Here is a 23,907-nt window from a genome sequence, read left to right as displayed (position 1 = left end):
CTCAATGAGAGCAGGAGCATTTAGTGATAGCAAATTAGTACCAAGATTTAAGAGAATCAGTCTCTAGGAAAATATGCAGCTATCAGGATATGACATAATAAAAGATACTACTATCATGCACTTAGGTCTACCTAAAGCGTCTGGATCTAAGTTCTACGTCCTACTTTCCTTTTGTTTCTTTTAACAGCCTTTTGCACCAAAAGAAACGTTCACATTAAGTTCTCTGAATGTATTAAAAGGGGGAAGGGAGAGGAGAGGTAATCATTTGCACACATACCTAAGAGAAAGTTAGAAATCTGGTTTATTTAAAATTGTGAAATCAAAGTACAATAAATAAAATGCTTAACATCAATACTGGATACTATGTGGAAAAACTCTGGTAAGACTGCACTGTTCCCTTGGTGCCTCGAGCGTGGATGAACCCTGAAATAACTTCTTAGCTCCCCACAGCCATGCTGTTACAGCTAGAATCTTTCATCATTCATGGTAAGCCTTCCCCAGATGGACGCTGCCAAATTCCTCCATTGGAGTTTCACCTATACCAGCAGAACTACCCCAAAGATGACAGGGCTCACCGGATCAAGGCTATAAGAGTGAGAATGAGTGCCTACATTTCAGAACTTCTATGGAGCATCTCTCTTCCTCACTCAAAACCCTTTGGAAAGTTTCATGAACTGTGCTATGGTCAAATATAATTTTTTTTATTTTTTTTTAATGAGCTATTATTAGACTGTAAGAACACATTGTTTCTTAATCACTGTCAGTTTTTGGGGTGGGGTGTGTGGATGATCCCATTAATGGTGCTTACACTTGTTTAACCCTGCTATTAAAGCACCACATTTTTCCAAACAGCAGATCCTCTCTAGTAACCATACTTTAAATACATTAAATACATTAAAACTCTCTGAACTAATCGATATGAAAATATTAAGATTTTATCCAAAATATAATTCCAAAAAGCTTATAGAACCTCAGAGAGAAAGTTCTGCTAAAAATGTCACACCTGTTCAGAAACAGCAGTAAACACATTCTGCATCTGCTTTAAAAACTATTGCACTGGGCAAAAGTATGATCACTATTTTAAAAAACAGAAATAAGCTTGGGCATATCACCCCTTCCTTGTAACAAACACTGGCACCAAGTGAATTCTTCTATCTTCTTCTGACAAAAAAGGGTGGGGAGAGGGGGATGAAGAGGAGGAAGAAAAAATAATTCATCTTACAGGTCATTTATTATGTAACTGGCTGTTAATTAAGATTGGAGGCACTCTTTGACAAGCCAGATGAAAACAAGCATATCCAGAAAGAAAGGACAGTACTCAACAAGGCCTCAATGTGGCCACCACTTCATGCTTCAACTCAAGTGAACCTTCCCAACAGCTTTTCTGTGATCTGTAACAGGGATGTTCCTTCACATTGAAGATAAGTCTGTTTCAGTTTTATACTATTCTGATGCTCTCTATAGGCTAATAAAAAACAACCACTACATGAATATCATTGGTTCAGGTACTCAACACTTTAAAGTCTTGATGCTACCAATTAATCCAGTTTCAGTCTGTACAATTTCTCATCCAAAGGACTTCAAGCCAGGGATCTAATTTGCTGGGGAAGAGGTTCTGCTCAGTTCCTACCTCATAAAACAAATTAAGCAATTTAAAATAAAAGTCAGATTTTTCACCAAATTTTGGCGATATTTGGATAGGGTTTCTACAGGTAAGTGGTGTGCACAGAAGTCATATACTCCATGTATCAAAGCAACCTGACACTCTCCAAGGCAGCTTTTCTTTTTGAAAAAGAAAATAAAACAAATGCTGCTACCAAGCCTAGAACAATAGGTATTTAAACAACCAGGCTTCAACACCAATAAAAAGAGTAAACACTTCTTGTTAGCAAGATCTTTTTAACAGATAATGACCATTTTAAGTCAGTTCATTATAACACTTCAATAGGCACCTGCAAGCCCCTCAATCCTCACCATGTTAATACTCAGAAGAAACTACAAGTCACTAGACTTAAATGGCACAGGTATTTTGATTGAGGAGGAAAAAAAAAGAAAAAAAAGATTGCCATTGCTACCAGTGCATTGAGAATTTGAAGGGGCAATGAATGGAAAGGCCGCAATCATTTTTGCAGAATCAGGAGGACTTAAAAACACAAATAATCACATACATGTTTTTCACATAGTTTACCTCGGTATTTTAACCAACTTACACATTTTATTATTGAGAGAAGATGACGACATTGCAGAAAAATAAATTTTTTTTTAACAGGACAAGTGTTTTACATGGTGGTATAAAAAGTGTAAGGGGAGCCTGAAGGGGAAGAAAGGGAAATGAAGTGGAACAAAAAAAAATTCACAAATAAAAAACCCAAAAAACAAACCCCACAACACTACTCCAGAAAAAGTAAAATGCTAAAACAAATTCCAGATGTGTACGTCTGAAGGTTTTAGCTTTTTCAAATACACAACTACGTGTGCCTTTCACAAGAACAGTCACAACTGAACGATACTTTCTGTACTACTGCACCCTTCAACAGGTCAGTCTGCAAGTTAAAACAAATAATATAATAAACTGCTAAACTGGTAAGTATGCAATTATGGATTGTTTTTAGCTGTTAGAAAAAGCTTGTTTATGTATCTAATGGTTCATCATTTAATGGTTCATCATTGAAAATCAAACTGTGCTTAACAGTTTTTAGTTCAGACATACTGAAACCCAGCAGCACAGATGGCTGGAGATTTTTTATCGCCTTCAAGCATTTATTCCTCATTTTTCCAAAGAATGATGCAACATCAATTTTCCACGCATATAGCAGCAAGGAAAGTAATTCCACCTCTTTTTTAGAAGGATATGGCCTCTTGTGAAAATAGTCTAACAAGAACTGTTTTTGCGCCTCATACGAATTGTGATCATACTGATTAGGATCTACCGCCAGAAAGCGAAGATCCTCACTAGAAGGAAGCTTCCTCACCTCAGTCCTAATTTTTTGTCGTTTGAAAGGCACTACCCCTGAATTCACTTCTTTCTCTGGAGACAGAGCTATGCCAGCACTTAAGCTCAGAGCCTGCTGTTCCTTATTCCTTTGGTCTTCTGCAACAAAGCAGGAATCCGACTGCCTTCTTTTCAGTATCACAGAAACGTGCTTTTCACCATTCACAAACAGCAGCTCTTTCCTCTCAGTACGCTCAAGCTGCATCTTCAGGCTTGAGTTGGTGTCTTTGTCTTTGGGAGCACTTCTACAGCGGAGCAAATGTACAGCGATAGCTGTTAAAGTCATATTTCCAGTGTACACACCACAACAGTGGATGCACTTGAAAGCAGGAGACTTTAAAATTGTATGTACAGTTGGCATTATATGATGCCTCTCTTTCAAATGTTTTTCATAGGTTTCTTTACCAGCAAACGTACCTAAGCAAAAGGGACAGGTAAACATTTTTCTGGTGCATCTCCTATTCACTTCTGCTGTCTGAGGTTTCACTTTGATGTAAACAGGGACAAGAATTGTTGAACTTATTCCAACAAGAACTGCCAAATGTACTTCTCTTTCACCCATGTCTTCATTTGGTAACATTGTATTGAAATCAAAGTGTGGAAACACCAGGCTACCCTGCCCATCGTAAACCAGTTGAAATCCTCTGTTGCTGTAATTCGCATGCAATTGCTTTCTGCCATTGTGTCTGGTTTTGTTGTGCTCCACGAGGCTTTTTAAGTCATAGAAAGTACCTGTGCAAAACAAGCAAGATAAGCCATGCATGAAGAGATGTTTCATGAGCTCTTCCTCACAGAGAAAACATTTACAGGCACAACACCTGATCGCCGTTTGTGTCATCCTTAGAAAGGGTGCGCAAGCTGCAAGTTTGTCAGGTTCCGGGATTTCTACTTTTACTTCGCGTGGTTTGTGGGCCACCTCCATGTGCACCTCGTAGACATTTGATGGGAAAAGCTCATTGCAAACAGGGCAAGTCTTCCACTGCTTGGCCTGTCTGATAGCCTGGCTTGTTTCAGGACCAGGAGGGGAGGCCTGTAAGGACACATTCTCAGAGGTCAGAACCATGGGAGGAGAGGGTGCGCCGGCTGGAGACTGGGACAGCTGAGCCACCGACCCAGACTGCATGAGCTGGATGGGCACCTGCGGGGGTGCAACAGTTGCTACTCCACCACCGGGAGGTACCGGCAAAGTAACTGAAACTGGGGACAGTGTGTACGTAGGTATACCATTAACCTGCTTTCCAGTGGGAATCAACTGCCTCAGTATAGAGCCTGCAGTCAAAAAAGTTGCGTTTTGAGAAACCGGAGGTTGAACTGGCTGATTTACTGGGATAACTGCTGGGGCAACAGGTTGGTTAAGCTGAAGAAACCCAGGTCCAATGGGCTGTCTGACTGGAACCACACCAGATGCAACAGGCTGGTTAAGTTGGAGAACACCTGACCCAACCGTCTGTGCCACAGGAAAGACTCTGGGATCAATGGGTCTATTCATGTTCCCAAGCGACTGGCTGACAGAGAGAACTCCTGGAGGAACTGGTTGATTCACTGGGAGGACTCCTGGTACAACTGGTCGATTCACAGGGCCGACGGGTTGAGTAATAGGTAGTGTTCCAGTTGGAACTGGACCATTTATAGTACCAATGGGTTGATTAACAGGAAAGAGCCCAGGCCTGACAGTCTGATTAAGAGGAAGAACTGCAGGGGCCACAGTTCTATTTATGGTCCCAACAGAATGATTAAGAGGGAGCCCATGAGAAACAATGATAGGCTGGGAAGGAGATGGCTGAATACTAATGTTCTGACCTACAGGAGGATTGCTGGGTATGAGAGCGACGTGTGACGGCGTAACGACGGGAGCAGAAGTTGTATGTGGAAGGCTACCAGAGGCACTTGGAACAGTCAGTGATCCAACTGCGTTTTGAACTCCTTTTGGCTGCACTGCACTCTGGTTTTGATTATTCTGTGGAAATGAAAGCTGGATGCAAGCTGGAGCTGTGACGGAACCTGCTGGGACAACGGCAGGCCCTGCAGATGGAGCAGCCACTGTCACAGCTTGGAGAGGCTTTGGAGCAATAGACATTTTTTTCACTAGTCCAGGTTTCTTAATATGTTCTGAAATCAGAGACCGAAGTTTGTTCTCTAGGTCTCGGTGTGTTTCAGCTGTCAAGACATGATACATTAAAGAATCTGGGCTGTTTGCAGAAGCGTTACACTTTTTACAGTAGTACTCAACTGAATTTGCTGTACTGTCGTCAGGTTTCTCACCAAAATATATACTTACTAAGTTTTCAAAATGGTTCATCAGCACGTGCTTCTTCATATTGTAATATAAGGTGTCTGTGAAACGACATTTTAGACACGTGAAGTTTATGATGTCAGTCCTAAATTGTTTCATGCCATCCAAAATGCTGACTGTATAGTTCTGTATTCTTTTATTAGATGAATGAAACATCCGGATGTGTTTTCCTACTACTTTGGGATGAGAAGAAAACGCACATTTTGGGCAAGAAACCACCATCTCTTGGTCCATTTCATCCTCATGGTAACGATGCAAGTGATTCTTGAAAGAAGTAAGCAATTTTGATGAGAACTTGCATAAGCTACAGCAGTACGGCTTTGTTCTGTATCTCTGCAAACAAAACAAAAACAATCACTTAGAAACTGCCACTTCCTACATTGCTGTTATCTCTTTAAAACTAAGTCTGCACCATCACCTGTCAAAAATGCCTTCACTGGACATATAGCATGTATCTTCTCAGTTTCTTCTGGTTTTGAAAAGCAGATTTAAAGATGACATACTTAAAGAGAGAAAAATCTGTGCCCTCTTTGCTTCATTATAATTTATTGAGAAGCCTTAAGTGAGTTCATTTCTACCCCAGTTCAAAAGAAGTAATTCTGAAGCCCGTTTTTAAAGATGGGAATCACAGAACAAGCTAAGAAGAATTTGTATGCCACCATACACAGGAGGTTAAGCCTTAGCAATTAGGAATAGCAGCCCTTTTAATATGACCCTTTTAAAGCTTTATTTAGTTTAGGGCCAGCTCCCATCTACTACAGAAAGAGAGAGAAGAGAGAACAGGCAGGATCCTTCTTCTTCCCTGAAGAAGAGCCTACTCTTCCCTGAAAACTCTCCAGAAGTACCTTCCCAGCAAAGCCAAAAATGACTAATTTTTTAAGAACATTCTTTTGGAGCTAAAATAATAATAGAAAAGCATTAAACCCCCTTTTACGAAAAAGCAGCAACGTCCTCTTTGTATTGTCTCATACCAACTGGACATCCCATCATAGTACACTCTAGCACACTCAGTATACAGCCTACAGATTCTTCTCAGGAAAGTATTTTAACTGTATAAGAATATACCTATCTATCTTCCACTAAGCAGTGGTTTGGTCCCTCCGTTATATGTCACATGATAGCATGACTTTTTGTATCCGTGTGAACATTATTTGCTCTTTCTGAAAAACTGCTACCCTGTCAACCATTTTTTCTGATCAACTTCTGCCAAAAACTACAGAATCACAGCAACATCCATGTGACAAATGTGCCCCCTCAGACATCTAGTGGAATCTCTCTGTTCCCTCTATGTGTGTTGTTCACCTCATTGATTTCTGCCCCTTATGAATCCAAAGGGAACAAGCTGTGCTGCCAGTACAGCATCCAGCCTAGTCAGATCACCCACATACATCTCACTGACACATTATGAAGAACGGTAACGAAATATGTGCAGGGTTTGTTTTTTTGTCATTTCATATAGCCATGGAGGTTATAGTCAGTCATCTACAGATAACAGATAGTCATCTACTAGCAGTACTACAAGAATGACCTGATGCTAACGAAAATCTAAGCTCCAAATGCAAGGGACAGGGTCAGATAATGCCACTGGCTGGCTAAGGCTGCTGAAGAAGTACACTGCTAAGGTATCACTGAATTATCTTCTATTTAGACTCTTTCGGTGTCTAATCCCAGCTGCTAGTAAACAGCAACAGAGAAAACTAGAAGATGCATCAATCTTACTTTTAAAGTATATTGCCTAGAGAAAGGCCACTGACACTACTGAACTAATGGACCATACAGAACATCATTAAAAGATGCACCTTACTTCTGAAGGAGTTAAGTGATAAAGAGAGGTGACTGCTTATTTTAACTGGTTGTCCAAGGCTTAGAAAAACTTATATGTTTTAAAATATTGGGCCTCTTGACCCCTTAGTTCCATCCCCCGCCCCATTTCTGGTTTGGGTCTTTTTGTCCTCATAAACTTGTACCATAGTGTCAGTGTTTCCTTCCTGCAAAGTCTGAACAATTGCTGTTAGATGCAATGAGAACACTCTACAGGTAAGTGGTCCAACTGCTTAATTAATTTGCTGTTCTGTAGCAATGATGTTCAAACAAGTTTCGAACAGCCCCAGTGCCTGCATACTGATAAGTCTAGGGAAATATGTTCCATGTCTTCTTAGTTCATTCCGGTTTTTTTGATGGAGGTAAAAATTATGAGACTTCACAAAAGAACAAAAAAAGACATCTTAGAAATAATTTTGCCAGCATGTTCTTGCATACTCATCTGATCTGCCTTTTCTGTTCACAAGTGCTACGACAGTCTACCAGTCCATCCCAGTTTTATAGAAAATTTGACAAAATAAGAATTTTAAGCCCCTCAGGAAAAACAAAGCATATTAGAGATTGACCAATACAACCTTCAACTGTAAAATGGAATCCAAAAAAAGGCTTATTAGAGATATTGAGGAAAACTTGATTAGTCCTACTCTGAAGAACATACCCCAGCACATAGTAACTCTTACTGTTGTGTAGTCTCACATTCCCCACAACCTAGAGACATGCAGAAAGACAGAACAGCCTCCAAGAACTGAAGTTCTTCCCGAACCGTTCATGTCTCCCTAAAAGCAGTACTAACGCTGGAAACCACCAACTTCATTTAAATAGGTATCTTCTCCGGCCTACTGAATTTCCAGTGTAGCTCAAACAACTTCTTTTCCCCTTATGGCAACAACTTTGGAACAGAACATCCTGAAGGACCACTTCTTCTCTTTAAAGTCTAGGCAACATGATATGTGAATGATATATATCAAAGAACCATGATTGTCTAAATAAAATGGATAGAAACAAGTTTAGTAACTAAAAGAGACTGCTTGGCAAATCTGCTCCACAGCAACGTATCACCATCTCTGCACTGAATTTCATCGATCAGATTCTAATCTTGTTTCTTGGACAGATACAGACACAGTTGGTCATGCTGACTAGCTGAGTCAGGACACATATTTCTCCCTTCTGGTAAGCGATCAGGTCTCTGCCTTGTCTCCCTCCAGACAACAGGGAGGAAAGAAGATTCCCTCTCTAGTGCACATTTCCATTTTCACTGAAATCATTTTGCCTAAAGCACTGGTGAAGGAAGATAAGCTTCACTCGGTCTATCTTCATCCTATTCTTCCCTATTTCATGTTTGAGGAGGAGGGGGAACCTCCCTTGCTCATCTAACACAGATCTCCCAACACTGAACTTCTTTCTTCAGTCAGAAGGTAGAGGAAAAGGCAAAAGAGACAAAATCAGCGAGACCAGAGCTCAGATAACATGCTGGATGGGGTCAGCAGACCTGATAACAGAAGATGTTTTTCATGTGCATAAAGAAGAAATAAAAAAGGGGAGGGAAAAAGAGAAACCATCATAACAATTAACAGGATTTATTCTATTCACCTAAACTAAAGGAGGTACTGGAGGTAACTGTAAGCCTTATCTGAAGTGGCAGGAAGAGGCTAGACACAATGTGTCCCCAGTCAAACAAACAGTCACATTTGACTCTTTCATCCACAAAGTCAGGTGAACAGATCAACCTCTAGTCTTAAATGTGTGAACACAACTTCAGGAAGGGAGAAATAGGAGACAAAGCAGACAAGGGTCCTGATGGGCGGAAGGGATCACTTTCTACTTAATGACAGCTTGGCCAAGACTGAGTGGCTTTGTTTGCTCAGCCTGTGCGCTGGGGGCTGCAACTATTCCACTTCGAAGCCTTAGTTTGTTTTAAAGATGGTAAAGGCAGATGTTTTAAAAGCTGTTTCACATACACAAATCTAACTGGAAATAGTCTTCCACTGCCACCCTAGGCCAAGCCACCAATGATAATTTCAGCTTAATCCACTTGCATCTATGCAATCTCATTTTCACCCTTCCAATGAAACAAGAGCCATGTTGTACACAAGAACATGTTAATACTACACATCAAATTAGGCTAAAAAAGCAGAACATTAGTGTGACATCTTAAATACTGATGCTCAAGGTTATAACCTTAAAAACAGCAAATGACATGTAGTCCTTATAACCAGACACATAACAGGGAAAAACACAGGGAAATGTAAGATTATTCCCTGACTAATAGCACTTAGAAAAAAAACTTTAAAGTTATTTTTTTACCATAAAAAACTGTATTCCAATTTCTGAAAATTACAAAATTCAGCAACTCCACATACATGTCTACCCAGAATTTCTAACACAAATTTTATACATACTTTCCTTTTACCCACAGGTTCCCAAAGAGAGACATCGCTCCACGAAGTGTTATAAAAGTAGCTTTCACCTGCGTCAAAACTTTGAAGATTCTGAAAGAAAAATGGAAACAAAGAAATAATCTCCTTTTGCAGTCTGTTTTAAATATAAAGAAATTCTCAACAGAAAATAAGGAAAAATAAAAAAGGAAAACCCACATAAAGAGAGAATGACTCAGAAATCCATACAGTCTTCAGATATAGGTCCCAAAACTCAGTTAAAAGAAATTACTTCTTTGACCACTCTTTGATTTATTTTACCTCAAATATTTGTTCATATGTCTGGCTGGTAATAGAGCAGGAATTCTGAACATTTCATAGTTACTGAAAATAATATACGGAGTGAAAATATTTACACTTTAATTCCATTGTTTCCAGCCAAGTTCACAGTGAACACTGAAATATATTTTCCCCCTCTACTTTCCTCCACCTACATCTGTAATATTTCACTGCTTACTTCCCTTTATTAACTTACCACAATGCAACAGATTTTAGTATTAAATCTTCATAGCATTGCTATGCTTTTTTGGAAAAACAAAAGACATTCACAGAAGCTTGTTTCCAAGAGCTGCACTACTTCTCCTCAAGCTGTAAAAGTAACAATAATATCATGTCTGGAACACCTGTGTCAAGGGAAGCAACTTTCCTTATAGCTTTCTTCTAATCAATCCATCAGAGCAGTTTATGTTCCTCAAGCCAAAGCCAGCTATTATCCTAAAAATCCTAAAGTTCGTCTTCAGTTTTCTAAGGCCCGCACATATCCAAACACAAACTTAATTAAAAAAAAAAAAACAAAAAACAACAACACACCAAACTAGATTCCTGTTTCCTAGGTGTTTCTGAAGACCCTAGGCTAGCTCCAACAGCAGACCAGAGGGCCTTAGATGAACCACAGGCTACGAATCCAGGCTTTACCCACAGAAAACCAGCATCGCTTTGCCCCTCACATTCTCCTTCCCTTTCACAAACCACTCTTCACTCAAAATTCTGCAGATATCTAGAGAGAACTAGATGTTTTCAATTCTGCACCAAACACCACTGGAACAGCAGAAGCAGATAATAAATACCATTTAAGTTCAGATCATCTGACAAGAGGAGTGGAATCCATAAACCTAATAGTTCATGGTAAAAAAACCCCCATGCAGTATTTATGTGAAATTTAGCATCAGCAGAGGATATACCAAGCAACAAACAGAAACAAAGCCTCTAGCAATCAATAAAATACAGAATCCTACTTCATGCAGGCTCTGTTTGCACTAGGCTCCTGTCCTTGCAAATATGAGTATTCCTTTGTGTTTAACAAATTACAGCAAGACAGAACATCATGCCAGTGATAATTTGATTTAAATTACATTATCCAAGAATTTAGAAAAATGTAGCTGAGTTTGCAGTAAGCTTTCTAGCTTTTTCAACAGTCAAGTTTGCCTGACAAGAACCCAGAAAAGCTCAGGGCAACAATAAACAAATCTGTTTCCATCTAATCAACACCTAGACACTAAATGAGTCATCTATTTGCCCTTCAGCCAAACCTTCTTATAAAAAAACCCAGAAACACCTTAGAAAGAACTCTTGCATGGAACAAGAGTAATCCCAGAACTTCAGAGAACTACGTTTGATAGAGAAAATTAAGAGACTTGAGATTTACTAAGAATTCTTCGGCCAAATATGCTGGAGCAAATTACACACTGCTAAAAAGAGTTTTCTTAAAGTTTCTGGCTTATCCAAAAAATGTTTTATTTCTGGTTTGAGGCTCCTAGACTTAAACACCACATTCCCACAAGCCAAATGTGTGTGATAATACACATCTAGATAATTTTGCTGCAACAGCTATTTCTTACAGAGAAATATTTAATGACAAATGTAACCATTCTTATCAATACAATCAGTCAAAGGTGCAAATGTCTATTGTGAACACTTGGTTTAAACAGAGGTCTGCTAACTTGTCTTCAAAGTCCCTTCAAACCCAGGCCATTCTATGATTCCATTCTATTAAGACCTCACACACCCTATATTGCCAAAAAAAATACCATCATCATATGAGCCAAGTACAAATCAAACTCTAGAAACCATTCTTCCTGCTGCTAAAGTTGTACCAAAACCAGCCCCAGATTACCTGGAAAAAAAAAAAATCCCTAAAATTATGAACTTGGTTAAGGGAGAATTATTTGCAAAAAACCCTAAGATGGTATTTTTTTGGCACAAATCTCAGTGCTTTTTCTGAAACGGAAATGTTTGCTGGCTTTCCCACCACCACCATTTATTAAAAATGAAGCAAAACCAATAAAAAAGCACACTAATGCACACTACACCCCCCCAAAAAACAACCAAATACAAAACACCTCATTCCTCATTCACCAATAAAGTCCATGTTGCAATCAAAGAGACTGCAAGCATTTTCACAGTAAAATCCTGGCACCATCAAAACATTTTTACTTCAGTCAAGACAGACTCAGGTTCTGAGTTAGAGGACTGATTACAAAACAATACATAACACAATAAAAACAGTAAGCAAATGGAAATTACTAGACATTACAATTTTCCCTGAGCTATTATAACATTTAGATACATCCAACATTGTTTAGCTGCAATAACCAAGAATGTTCCAAAATCAGTTATGCAGGTACAATTTTTTTTCCAATCATTTGCTTATACAGTTTCAAAAAAAAAACACCACAAAAGACATAACAGCACTCCTACAGAGTATCAAACCTACTTTAGTTCCACCATACAGAAGCAATCCAAACTCTTGACTGTGGTCAAGGTGAAGTCATGAATAAACAGCCAAAAAGACTGTGCACTAGCTCACTGAAATACACTACTGTTTAGTCATCGAGTTGTACTACTGTGTCTGCACTTTTCCTGGTATTAGGTTTGCCAATCTGCCGGTGTGCATTCCTCCTGATTGTTGCATAGAATTTTCTCCAGGAAGGGGCAGCAATGGTACTAGGTTCATCTTAATCTCCCTAGTACACTTGCATATACTTTTTAAGATGCAAACCCAAACCACAACTCAGTAAAACAGTTTTGGTATTTTTCCCTGGTCACAAAGTTTAAAGGCCTGCAACGAGATTACTGGGTTTAATTGCCAGGCTGTTTTCAGAAATGCCGACAATTTAAAAAAAAAATGAAAAAAAGCTGCTGCATAGAACATAAATAACAGTTCTTTAGTCTGTGGTGTTTTTCTTGAGGCTGTACTGTTCCTTCTGTTTAAACATTACTAGCAGAGAATATGCAGCACCATCTATAACACATCCTGTTGAGAAATACATTTTCTTTCAATGCTACATACTAACACAAGAAATTCCTCCCCTGGCATATGATCAGTCACTAATGAGTAATTCTTGAAGTAAGGACCCCCCCCATAAAGATCTATGGCAGAGGAACATCATAAATACACTAGAAAGTGAAATATTTTTTAAGGGTTTACATTTCAGATTGGTTTACATTCTTTCAAATGCTTTACCTTCAACGATTCCCTGCAGCTGTCAAGCCCAAGATCCACAAGAATGTCCTTCACCTTTTTTCGAGCCTTCCTGACATTATCAAGATTTTGAACAGGAATTTGAAACATTTTGCACTTTTCCTGAGGAAAAAAAACAACAACCTAAGCACAAAAAAGTGACAGAATAATTGAACACAGGCACTTGCATTTAACAGTGTTAAAACATAAACTAAAATCCAAACCAACATGGAATAGAATCAGCACTGCCAAGTCTACCATTAAACCATGTCCCTCATCACCACACCAACATATCTTTTAATACTTCGGGGATGGGGACTGAACTACTTCTCTGGGCAGCCCATTCCAGTGCTTGGAAACTCCTTCCGTGAAGAAGTTTTTCTGATTACCCAACCTAAACCTCCCCTGGTGCAAGTTGAAGCTGTTTCCTCTTATCTCTTGCTCTTTAGAAGAAGATACTGACCCTTTCCTGTCTACAGCCTCCCTTCAAGTAGTTGTAGAGAGCAATGTCTCTCCTGAGCCTCCTTTTCTCCAGGCTGAACAACCCCAGCTCTATCAGCCATTCCTCACAGGACTTCTGCTCCAGACCCTTACCAACTTCATTATCCTTCTCTGGACATGCTACTGCACCTCAGTGTCTTTCTTCTAGTGAGGGGCCCAAAACTGAACACAGGATTCCAGGTGTGGCCTCACCAGTGCCAAGTACGGAGGGACAATCTGGTCCTCCTGGCCACACTATTTCTGATACAGGCCAAGATGCTATTTTTTAAATATGAAAACCCAGAATTCTTAAACCAAAGAACTGGATTCATTAATATTTCCCAGTAGATCACTTGACTATTCTTAAAGGAAACAGAATCTGAATTTTTGAGGAAAAAAGTTCTTTATATTTCTTCTATCTACATAAAATTCCAAGTTTTTCTTTCAGATCTCCTTGTATCTACATGGCAGGAATACTTGTTTTGTGGGGTTTTTGTAAAAGAACATGAACACTAGAATTGTATTAAGTTCTATTCAGAAAATTACTATAATCTCACCCAGGAAGGAGAAATCCAACATCTTTCACCTTGAATGTTGGCATCAAGATGAGAAGTCTTTGGTAAGTTGTTTTGCTGTCATGTATGTACACACTTAAAATATAATTACTAGTAAAATCTAGATTTCCTGTACAAGGTTGTAAAGTGATCAGGTATCCCATGGGCTTAGATTTAGAAGTATATGCCTTTGTCAACTGTGTCAACTGCTTCCTAGATTACAGCAAAGTCCAATTTAGACTGAGATTTAAGAAACTAAAATGGGCACAGAATACAAAAGAACTACCCTGCACTGAAAAAGGTCACTGGGAGCTTCTCAGGTATTTGGTTCTTAAATAGTTGGCAGAGGATCCAGGAGCATTTACACCACCTTAGTCCTTATTCCTAAATAATTCATCCATCCAGGACAAGTCTGAACAAAAAAAAAAAAAATAAAGAAAATCCCCAAACAGCACTTCATCCTTGACAAATCTCAAACGTCTTGAAAAGCTATACTTAACTACAAAAAGCAAGATCCCTGTCAACAGAAAATCTTTGCCTCAGATGACAAGACTTTCCTGTAAACAGCTGCAAAATCCCCTCGCATATAAGACACCAGCTACAAACGAAGCCTCAATAACCCCCCCCCCCCAAACCCCACGAAAATTATTAAAAAGGTTTTTACTCTGAATGTAATCCCCACAAACCTTAATTTATGTACAAAACATACAATTGAGGGAGTTTGTCATTAAAATTCAAACAACTCACATACTATTCTTCTCTTCTTCTCCCCCAAAAGGAAAGGTGTGTAGAGAGAAGTCGAGAAGGAACCCCATTGACAGACGCTAGTCTTGTTTTCTAATGTTCTTCATCAGCAAGAAGTCCAGAAGACATTCTGATACCATTGGAGTGAGTGTAGAACAGGACCCTATAAAGAATGCAATAAATCAAGAGTAACTGATCTGGCATTCCATTAAAGTCCAAGGAATAAAAATAGGACATAAAATCATCTTTTTAAAGTGAAGTCCACTGGGAATTTGCTTAGTCTCTGGTCAAAGCTTTATGATCACTCCCTCTGTGATAGACGGTTATGCACATCAACCCCCACAGTCCACTGCAGGTAACAACAGAGCTGGCTGGATGTCACCATGCTCAGATCAGCCAGAAGATGTGGTTCAATAAATTAAGCACCACTGGAAACCGTCCCTCCATCTCAGTCCTTCAACTGATGCTACTGAAGAAGGTGAAGCAGATTTTTCTTGAGGCATGTCTAGCTCATAAAATAAAAATATTAGTCTACAATGTCTACAAAGATGGTGTAGTATGCAACATGCATGTAACTCAAGTTTTCTTAATCAGTAATCTTTCTGAGATGGAAATTATTAATCCAGAAGAAAGAAAGAAAAACACACACACACATCAAAAAAGAAACCTGATACAAATTAGTTATTTCCCAGTTCTCAAGTAGTTGGTCTTCAATCCAAAGGCCACTATGTGCAATCATGTGCAAGGTTAGTCAGCTGGTATTTAAACAACCTGCTTGGGAGTAAGGCTCTTAAGTTATTCCTCTAACACCAGAATCACAGAATGGTTTGGGTTGGAAGTGACCTTAAAAATAATCTAGTTCCAATCCTCTGCCATGGGCAGGGATACCTTTCAGTAGACCAAGTTGCTCAAAGCCCAATCCAGCCTGGCCTTGAACACTGCCAGGGATGGGGCATCCACAGCTTCTCTGGACAACCTGTTCCAGTGCCTCACCATCCTCACAGTTAAGAATTTCTTCCTAACATCTAATCTAAAATCTACCCTCTTGTGATTCTCTCTATCCATTAGACCATCAATGCCCCATCACAAAGGTCACAAAATCTCAACCTTCTAAGCTTATTCCCTCTAGCCCTCAGTTTAATTCCCTGATTACTATGCAGTTTATTATCCATAATCTTTTACCACTAATTTGTTTTTCTTGTATTTTGGATATTCTTCAAGCCCTAAGTTGCATTTTGGTTCCATCAATAACTACCATTTGTTGGTACACATCCCATTCTTAGCCAGCAAATTCAACATGACTAAAACTAAATCAGAGTTACTCTAGCCCGAGTCTTGATCCTTTTACTGTGCTGCCTACTGAAAAGATAAATCTATCCTTAACTACTTTTAACTGGTTGTTCCCAAAAAACCTGATAATCCATTGAGTTTTCACAGTCAGTACCATTTCATAAACAGAACCAAGGCAAGTTAATAGCAAAATAAAAGAATAATTTTAGCAGCTGATGTCTCAAATCCAGTTGTAAAAAATCTGTTCAACTCTTGCTCAGGCATTTTATCCATCAATCTATTCTGTATTTGCTGCTTCTTAAGAGAAGACCTCCATAATGATACAACAAACTGAAGTTTTATGCAACACTACAGGTTCCATTCATTTCTACAACATTTGTAACCATAGACTGTAACATATAAACACCTTCAGCTTTTCAGCAAAGATCATAAATACAACTCTTTCCTTCCAGTAGTACTGCAGTATTTTAAGGCTAGCCTAAACAACAAGGTAACAGTATCTTAGTAGTCAAAGTCACTAGTCTACCAAGTACCTATCTTCTGTCGTTTCTCCTCATTAAGAAAAAATTGCAAAAATACTAATATTTCACCTCTTTAAAGTGAGAAGTCACCACGAAATGGAAAGTTCCTATTTCTCCTACTCCTTAGAACAATACTCCTTCACCTTGGAAAGGACCTCAAAAGAACACCCAGTCCAGCCTCCAGTAAGCAGGCTCAGCCATTAACTGTAATCAGAGCACTCTGTTTCTCTGTTTTGGCCAGTCAGGCCCTGAAAAACCTCCACAGACAGAGGTTTGACAGCCTCTCTGGCAACCTCTTCCAATAACAGCCTGTGCTCACAGTGAGAGCTTTTTTCCTTACATCAAATCAGCACCACTTTCATTTGTGTTCCTACAGAAAGTAGGCATTTGCAAGCAAATTAAATACAGAGTTGGTATGGGCTGGAGTGGGGAAGATGCACAAACGTGCCCTCAATGTGCATGCGGAAACTCCGAGCAAAACCCAGTAAACCAGATAATCAGGCATTTCTAGAGTATTCAGGAAAAGAGGTAGCTACAAAGAAACACTGTTAAGAAGATCCACAAGAAAGTAGCTGCAATGGAACCCTTTCTAGACACCAGATAATCCACACGGAAGCCAGATCTCCAGATGTGTTCCTAGGAAGCTGGGCTTCACTAGTCCATTATTCACAGAACTGCTTATAGTAGGGAAATTATGAAAGGCTTATGGTATTTTGTCCTTTCATATTATCTGCCTTAGTTTTTATATATTTTATCTAGTAACTGAGAAAGATTTTTACAAAGACTTTTGTCTTTATAAAGGCTTACAGGTTTTGGGACATTTGGGTGGGAATATTTATAAAGGTTTGTTTATCAGCTTGTATTTCAGCAGTTATCAGAATTGATATGCACCAATAAAGAATTATTATCATTTCAGTAAAATCATTAGAAGTTGATAGTATTAGTTGAGAAAACAGTAAAAACTGCTTTACTCCTGAAAATGAAATGAGAGTACGTGATCTACTATTTCTAAAAATCTAAAGCACAGGAACACTGGGTGGCAGAGAGAGCAGCAAGGAGGACATTGAGAAAGTGACTACAATAATGGGAGTTCGGCTTGGCCATGTGGAGTTTTACTCTCATCAATTTTGTTGTTTCTGATAAGCTTAGAAGTCCTATAAGAGGTCACACCTGGGTATCTGCTTAACCACATATTATATGGTCGGTTCCACTTCCTGGACTCTTATCTGTGCCTTCTGAGAGACCTAACCGGATTTACAAGTACATCGGCACCATCAAAGCTTATCCAGCCTATGGAGGGAGAGGGAAGAAATGCTTATAGCTTCCTATCAACTTCTCTAGGTGTTTTAACAGCTTTGGGAGATTTGATACCCAGAAAGAAAAACAGTCAATTGATTAGAACAGATATTCTTCTTGTTTATTATTGAACTTGTTGTAAATTAAAATATATCTTATTAAAAAACAACATGAGCAGTTCTGGTCAACAACATAATTCCTCTTTATCATCTTAAATTCCAATTTCTATCCAAGTATAGTGTGATAGAACTCTCAGGTTAAAAAAATATTAAACTTTTCTTTGTGCAACTAAAGCAGAAACCTTTGGAGATCTGGAATCATAGAACTCGTTCTAAAGTTGCAATAATTTTGCTGTTCTCATGGCTAGAAATCACATACCCGTTAAAAAGGTCACGTAGCCCAACACAAAGACAGCCATCATTCAACAGTTGCTTACACAAGGAAGAGCACTAAGGTATGTGACTACATAGATAAAGATAGAGCACACCAACCTGCATCTTGCCTAATAAGTCAAATCAAAACGAATTTAGATCACTAATCTTACTTGCTGTGGTTTAAATAACTATTGTGACGGTTCATTAACACACGATCAAATCCCTGTTATCCAAGACTAGTCAGAAGAAGGGACAATACCATTCAAACTCATGGAGCCTTCCTAGAGCACTAACTCACACAACACTTTGACTCCCTTGGGAGTCCCTTCTGGGCATTAGCAAGAACTTTAACCCAGCAGGATTCAAGTTCATCCCAGGTGACCTAAGCATGTGCATGGAGGCTACTCAAATCCTGCAGGACTCATCAGCCCCATGTGTATGAGAGCAGAAGAGTCACACACCAAGCCCAGCTACTCTAGGAGGAAGTACAACTGCATTTGTACTGCACTAGTCAGTTTGGTATGACCCAAAGACTCTGCACTTCACAGATGCACAGAACAGTCCACAGCACAGATAATACAAAACCTTAATAATTCAGTAAGGGGACAGAAGTGAAAAAAAACCAAAGCTGTGCAACAGGTTTCAGTAGAAGGACTGAAGTGTTCAACACAAGCCAGCTCTACCAGCGTTCAGTAGGATTTAACCCAAATCAAGGAGCTCCCAATGGAAAAACATAAGGTATTAACGAAATTCTGCGTGCTCTTCCTTGTTTCTGAAGATTTGCTATAATCTGGAGGGGGTGTTGTTTTTTTACAAAACTTTCATTAAATGAACCATAGGAATTACAGGTCTTCTTACAGCTTATAATGTACCTTATTTTTTACCCACAGTTTGGCTAGATATTGTGCTAAAGAAATCCCCATTTCTTGATCTAAATTTAACAGAAAGTTTATTAAAAGCAGCAATAGGATTTCTAGAATATAGAGTATATATTCCAAGAGTTGGTCTTTACAAGCACTTCATTTTAAGTCTTTACAGTTTTAGGGGATCAAAGACTTACTTTTGACAATTGAAAACTATTAAGAACAACAACCAATTCCTCCCCAATAATTGACATGTCAGAACTTTATCAGTTCTGAGTTGTTTGTAATTTTGACAATACAGAACTATGAACCGCTGCAGCAGGAGTCAAACACGTGCCTTTTATTTCGTTTACAAACAAGGACAGCTGAAACTCCCCATTACCTGCCCTCGAGCACAAGGCAAAGCACATTTGGATGGTTTTCAAGGTTTGCATCCTGCGGGCTATGTTTGTACACACTATTCATAAACTTACTCTTTGTTTTTAAATGCATGCATTGCTGAGGTACCACAAGGAGAGTCAACGTAATTTTGCATCCCACTGACTTTTGTCATTAACTGATCCCATTAACTGATGGTTAAGTGCTGATTCTGCCCGCATGCCATTCCCACCATCCAACTAACACTTTGCTACAAACTGCTTCAAATTAGAACAATCCACTAGAAGTAATTAAAAATACTCGTCCACAGACTTCGAGACAACCTATTCGGCCCATTCCTTACACACCCTTACGCTGAAGTCCGGACTGGAATTAGCAAATAAAAAGCGAACCAGCCGCTCACAGGGAGGCATCGCGTTTTCCCGCTGCTAATCGCCTCCCTCGATGGCCGCGGCGGGGGCTGCGGGCAGGGAAAGGGTCCCGTCCGGTCTCGTCGCTCCGGGCGAAAGCGCTCCATGTTCGCAGCTCCCGCCGCGCAGAGCGCACGAAGCCTCCGAGCGCTCCCCGCCCTCCGCCCCGCCCAGCCCCGCCCCGCCCCGCCGCACGTACCCGGCCGGGCTGCAGGGGGAGCCCCCGCCGCTCCTCCTCCCGATCTGTGCTCCTGCTCCTCCTCCTGCTGCCGCCGCCCGCCGCGCCGCGGTCCCGCACGGCCGCCGCCTCCGCCGCTCAAGGATACGGCTCTGCTCCCGGCTCTGCCCTCGGCTCTGCCCGTGCCGCCGCGCCCCCGCCCGCAGCGCCGCGCCCGCCGCCCCGCCCCGCAGCCCCGCCTCCTCTGCCGCCGCCGCCGCTGCCCGCCCCGCTCACCGCGCGCCCCGCCAGGGCGGCGGCACCGCCGGAGCCCCGCTCAGCGCCCCGCTCAGCGCCCGCCCCCCGCGCCTCCGCCCGCGCCGCATCAGCCGCCAGAAAGAGAAAATGGCGCTCGATTTGTCCCAGGAAGTGACGTCGAGGCTCATTTGCATGCCAGGGGACAGCCAATGGGAAGAGACTGGAGCAACGCTCCCATTGGCTGCCCGGAGGAGCTGGGCGCGGCCGGGGGCGGGGCCTCATGAGGGGGCGGGCCCCGAACGACGCAGGGCTCACCGGCGTCCGCAAGGGGCAGCAGTGAGCGCTCTCGCGAGAGCAGTGACGTCACCTCGGAGTGGGCGGGGCCTGCTGACACCGTGCCCACCACGCGAGGCCGCCACGTGACAGCCCATCCCCGCTGCCCTGGTTCCGGGGAGTGGTGGGCAAAGCCTCACCTGCATGTGCTGGAGGCCCCTCTCAGGTCTCCCAGCCAATGGGGTGAGGCAAGGCTTGGCTGCTGGGCTCCCCATTGGCAGAGGCTCCTGCAGGGCGTGGTTCACACCTCCCCACCCTGGCACCTCATTGGCTGCCCTGGCACCGTGGTTGGGCTGGGGCACCTTGGTATGGGTGGGTGAGACCCGTGGGGCAGGTCCTGGGCACAGGTGCCTTGCTGGTGACGCTGTCCGGGAGAGTGGCCATGTCTCACCCATGGTGCTGGAAGGCGCCAAGGTCTGGTGGAAGGTGCATCTCTGCAAGTCTGTCCCTTGAGTTGCGTCTACTAGACATCTCCGCATTGATCAGCTAACGCAGTTTTTACTCCTTCCTTGATGGCAGATGGTTTTTGGTGAACGCGAGATGGAAACTGGGGCTCTCAATTTAGATGGTGAGGCGCTGGAACATGTCCAAAGAAGGACAACAAGGCTGGTTGCTGGAGCACAAGTCCTATGAGGGGAGGCTGAGGGAGCTGGGGTGGTTTAGCCTGGAGAAGAGGAGGCTCAGAGGAGACCTCATCACTCCCCACAACTACCTGAAAGGAGGTTTTAGCCAGCTGTGGGTCAGTCTCTTCTCCCAGGCAACCAGCAGTAGGACAAGAGGACGCAGCCTTAAACTGTGTCAGGGGAGGTTTAGGTTGGACATTTGGAAGAAGTTCTTTACAGAGAGAGTGATTGGACATTGGAATGAGCTGCCGAGGGACGTGGCAGAGTCGCTGTTCCTGGAGGTATTTAATAAGAGACTGGGTGTGGCACTTAGTGCCATGGTCTAGTTGACCAGGTGGTGTTAGGTCATAGGTTGGACTTGATGATCTCAGAGGTCTTTTCCAACTTGTTTGATTCTGTGATTCTGTGAAACAGAACCAATCTCCTGTGCTGACAGGTAACAGCCGTACCACAAGGACCAAGACAAACCAGCCAAGACAACATCAGCAGCATGGGTGGCTCTCCAACACCAAGGCATCTGATGTGGCTCTGTGGTCCGAATAGGCAGGTTGTGGCAGGAGGTGCACTGCAATGAAGGCACGTAGGGCCCTGCTGGATCCCATTCTTGGCACACTGGGACCCGCTCCCTGCCTCTCCACCACCTTCCGGGGACAGCTTTCAGTCTTCCCCCTCCCCACAAGGTTGTCCTGGCTTTGCTCAGGCCGTTTCCAAAGGGTTCACAAACTAATTACTTCAACTAGAGTTTCCCTAAGTGTTTGCCATGCCAATGAAAGGCTTGTTGATGGAAGCCAAGGGAAGTTTTGCCGTGGGTCTTGGCAGCCATACAATTTTGCTGTTTGTCTACACACAGCTCTCATGTAGGTCAATGTGTTGGCCAACTCATTTCCAGCCTGTGAAGGCTGCAGCAGCAGACTGACTAGTACCTTCTCAAAAAGTAATACAAATAAAATATTCACATTGACAGAAAAGTGTTCTGGGGTTTTTTTACAGTAGTGGCCACAAGATTCATTAACCTTTGTAGTCAACAGTCCACTAAGTACATTGAAATATAATTAGTTCTAAGGTTTTTTTCTGTTATTAAAAATTTATATGATATAAATTCATTAGCTATGTACTTTCAGCACTAGTGTATATGTAATAAGGTTGTAGGTAAAAACATTTATGAAAAAAGTGGCAGCCATCTATGAAAGATAAATTATCCATAGTAGATACAGGACCACAATATAAAAAATTGTTCTTACACAGTGCAAGAAGGGATATGTCCAGTTAGTTAAAATATAGGATTTAAAATAAAGGTATTAACTGCTGTCTAATAATTCATAAAGTAAAATAATTGAATATATCTCTGACAAAATGGAAATGCCCAATGGCTCCCACATAATCAACAACATTAGACTTCTGTTGCAACAAACCCAATAATTGCAGTGTTTCTAATAATGGTTATGTTAAAGAGATTAAGCGAAAGGTTAAGAGAAAACATTTGTGAAAGAGTCTTTCGTGGCTGAACATTCCAGCAAAACTGTGGAATACGTCCTCATTTTCATAGAACCCAGAATGACTGAGGTGGGAAGAGACCTCGAGGCCATCTGGTTCAACCCCACGTTCTCAAACAGGGCCACCTAGAGCTGGTTGCCCTGAGTATGCCCAGACATCTTCTAACAGGTAGTAAGAATGGGAGCTACTATATAAAGGGAGTAAATTAGATGTACCCACGTAATAACTTTTATTGTAAATTTGTTATCTGTTTGTCACCAGCTGCCAAATCCTGCAGTATACTCAGCAAACTCAGGTCCTATTTAAACAGGATGAAGGTGGCACTCATTCACTTGGGAAAGGAGGTTACATTTTCTCATTGCAGGACTGGCATCAAAGTGTACGCATTGGAAGCAGGTCCATGAGCCTCCAAAGCCTAAGATTTTCCAAAGTGAAGCCTGCAACTAGACTTCAAATTCCTCCCCTTGTAAAAAAAAAAAAAAAAACAAAAAAAAAACAAACACACAAAAACCAAACCAAACAAAAAACCAAATCAAACCAAACAAAAAGACCCCAACAGGAAAGCAACATGCAAAATCAATTTAAGAGGAGGATTTGGAAGAATAAAAAAATGTACAAGGTTAAGAGGGAGGAGGGGTGTATGTATTCATTTTTCCTGTAAGTCAACAGCAATTTCAATAGAAAAATAACTGGGCTTGAGGACAACACAGTGAAGACAAAAGCAGTCAGATACACACAATGTGAAGAAGAGTAAAAACTAAAAATATCAGTTTTTCTTAGATAAAAGTAATATCTTTGTTCAACCAAATCCAATGGGATGAGCCATTTGCTTTGGACATGCGTTTGAAAATGAGTACTTTTCCAGCTAGGAGACATCAACAAATTTGGTGATTATGTTTCAGTTACATGTAACTTTGTTGTCATATGGGAGTTAGATGTCTGTCTCGATACTTCAACAAGTAACATTTAACAGAAACAAGTAATATTTTTGCTTATACTGTTGGGCAGTTCAAATCTGGAGACAGTGACAACAGCAAGAGTGTTTTGGCAGCTCACAGTGACTGGCGAGCATCTTAGCCCTCTGTTCTCCTTCCTGTGGGTGAAATTCACAACTTCAGCGCTTTCTGTTAG

At 41.1% G+C, this 23,907-nt stretch overlaps 1 protein-coding gene across 2 annotated transcripts; it reads right to left on the bottom strand.

Moving 5' to 3' along the window:
• Window positions 1-283: 283 nt before the first annotated feature.
• Window positions 284-20,269, bottom strand: ADNP2 (ADNP homeobox 2). 2 transcript variants are annotated; one of them, XM_064666535.1, is made up of 5 exons: window positions 20,111-20,269; window positions 14,787-14,942; window positions 13,005-13,124; window positions 9,506-9,595; window positions 284-5,618 (listed from the first exon to the last, which is right to left on the bottom strand). In XM_064666535.1, the coding sequence occupies exons 3-5, from the start codon at window positions 13,110-13,112 to the stop codon at window positions 2,631-2,633; spliced, it is 3,186 nt and encodes a 1,061-aa protein (XP_064522605.1). In that variant the 5' UTR covers window positions 13,113-13,124; window positions 14,787-14,942; window positions 20,111-20,269; the 3' UTR covers window positions 284-2,630. The 2 variants fall into 2 exon arrangements, with proteins under 2 accessions (XP_064522605.1, XP_064522596.1); XM_064666526.1 differs by having other exon boundaries at window positions 14,783-14,942; window positions 20,111-20,268.
• Window positions 20,270-23,907: the final 3,638 nt, after the last annotated feature.

The sequence above is a fragment of the Pseudopipra pipra genome, chromosome 1, assembly GCF_036250125.1.
Source record: "Pseudopipra pipra isolate bDixPip1 chromosome 1, bDixPip1.hap1, whole genome shotgun sequence".
Classification (NCBI taxonomy): Eukaryota; Metazoa; Chordata; class Aves; order Passeriformes; family Pipridae; genus Pseudopipra; species Pseudopipra pipra.
This window is presented reverse-complemented; position numbering and strand designations above follow the sequence as displayed.

What these genes read in the sequence shown, in the direction of transcription:
- ADNP2 (XM_064666535.1), bottom strand. Translation starts at nt 13,112, where the DNA reads ATGTTTCAAATTCCTGTTCAAAATCTTGATAATGTCAGGAAGGCTCGA. An exon ending in GCTGCAGGGAATCGTTGAAG is followed by an intron (nt 9,596 to 13,004) that starts GTAAAGCATTTG and finishes TTTTTCTTTCAG; the next exon opens with AATCTTCAAAGTTTTGACGC. An exon ending in AACCTGTGGGTAAAAGGAAA is followed by an intron (nt 5,619 to 9,505) that starts GTATGTATAAAA and finishes TTTTGTTTGCAG; the next exon opens with AGATACAGAACAAAGCCGTA.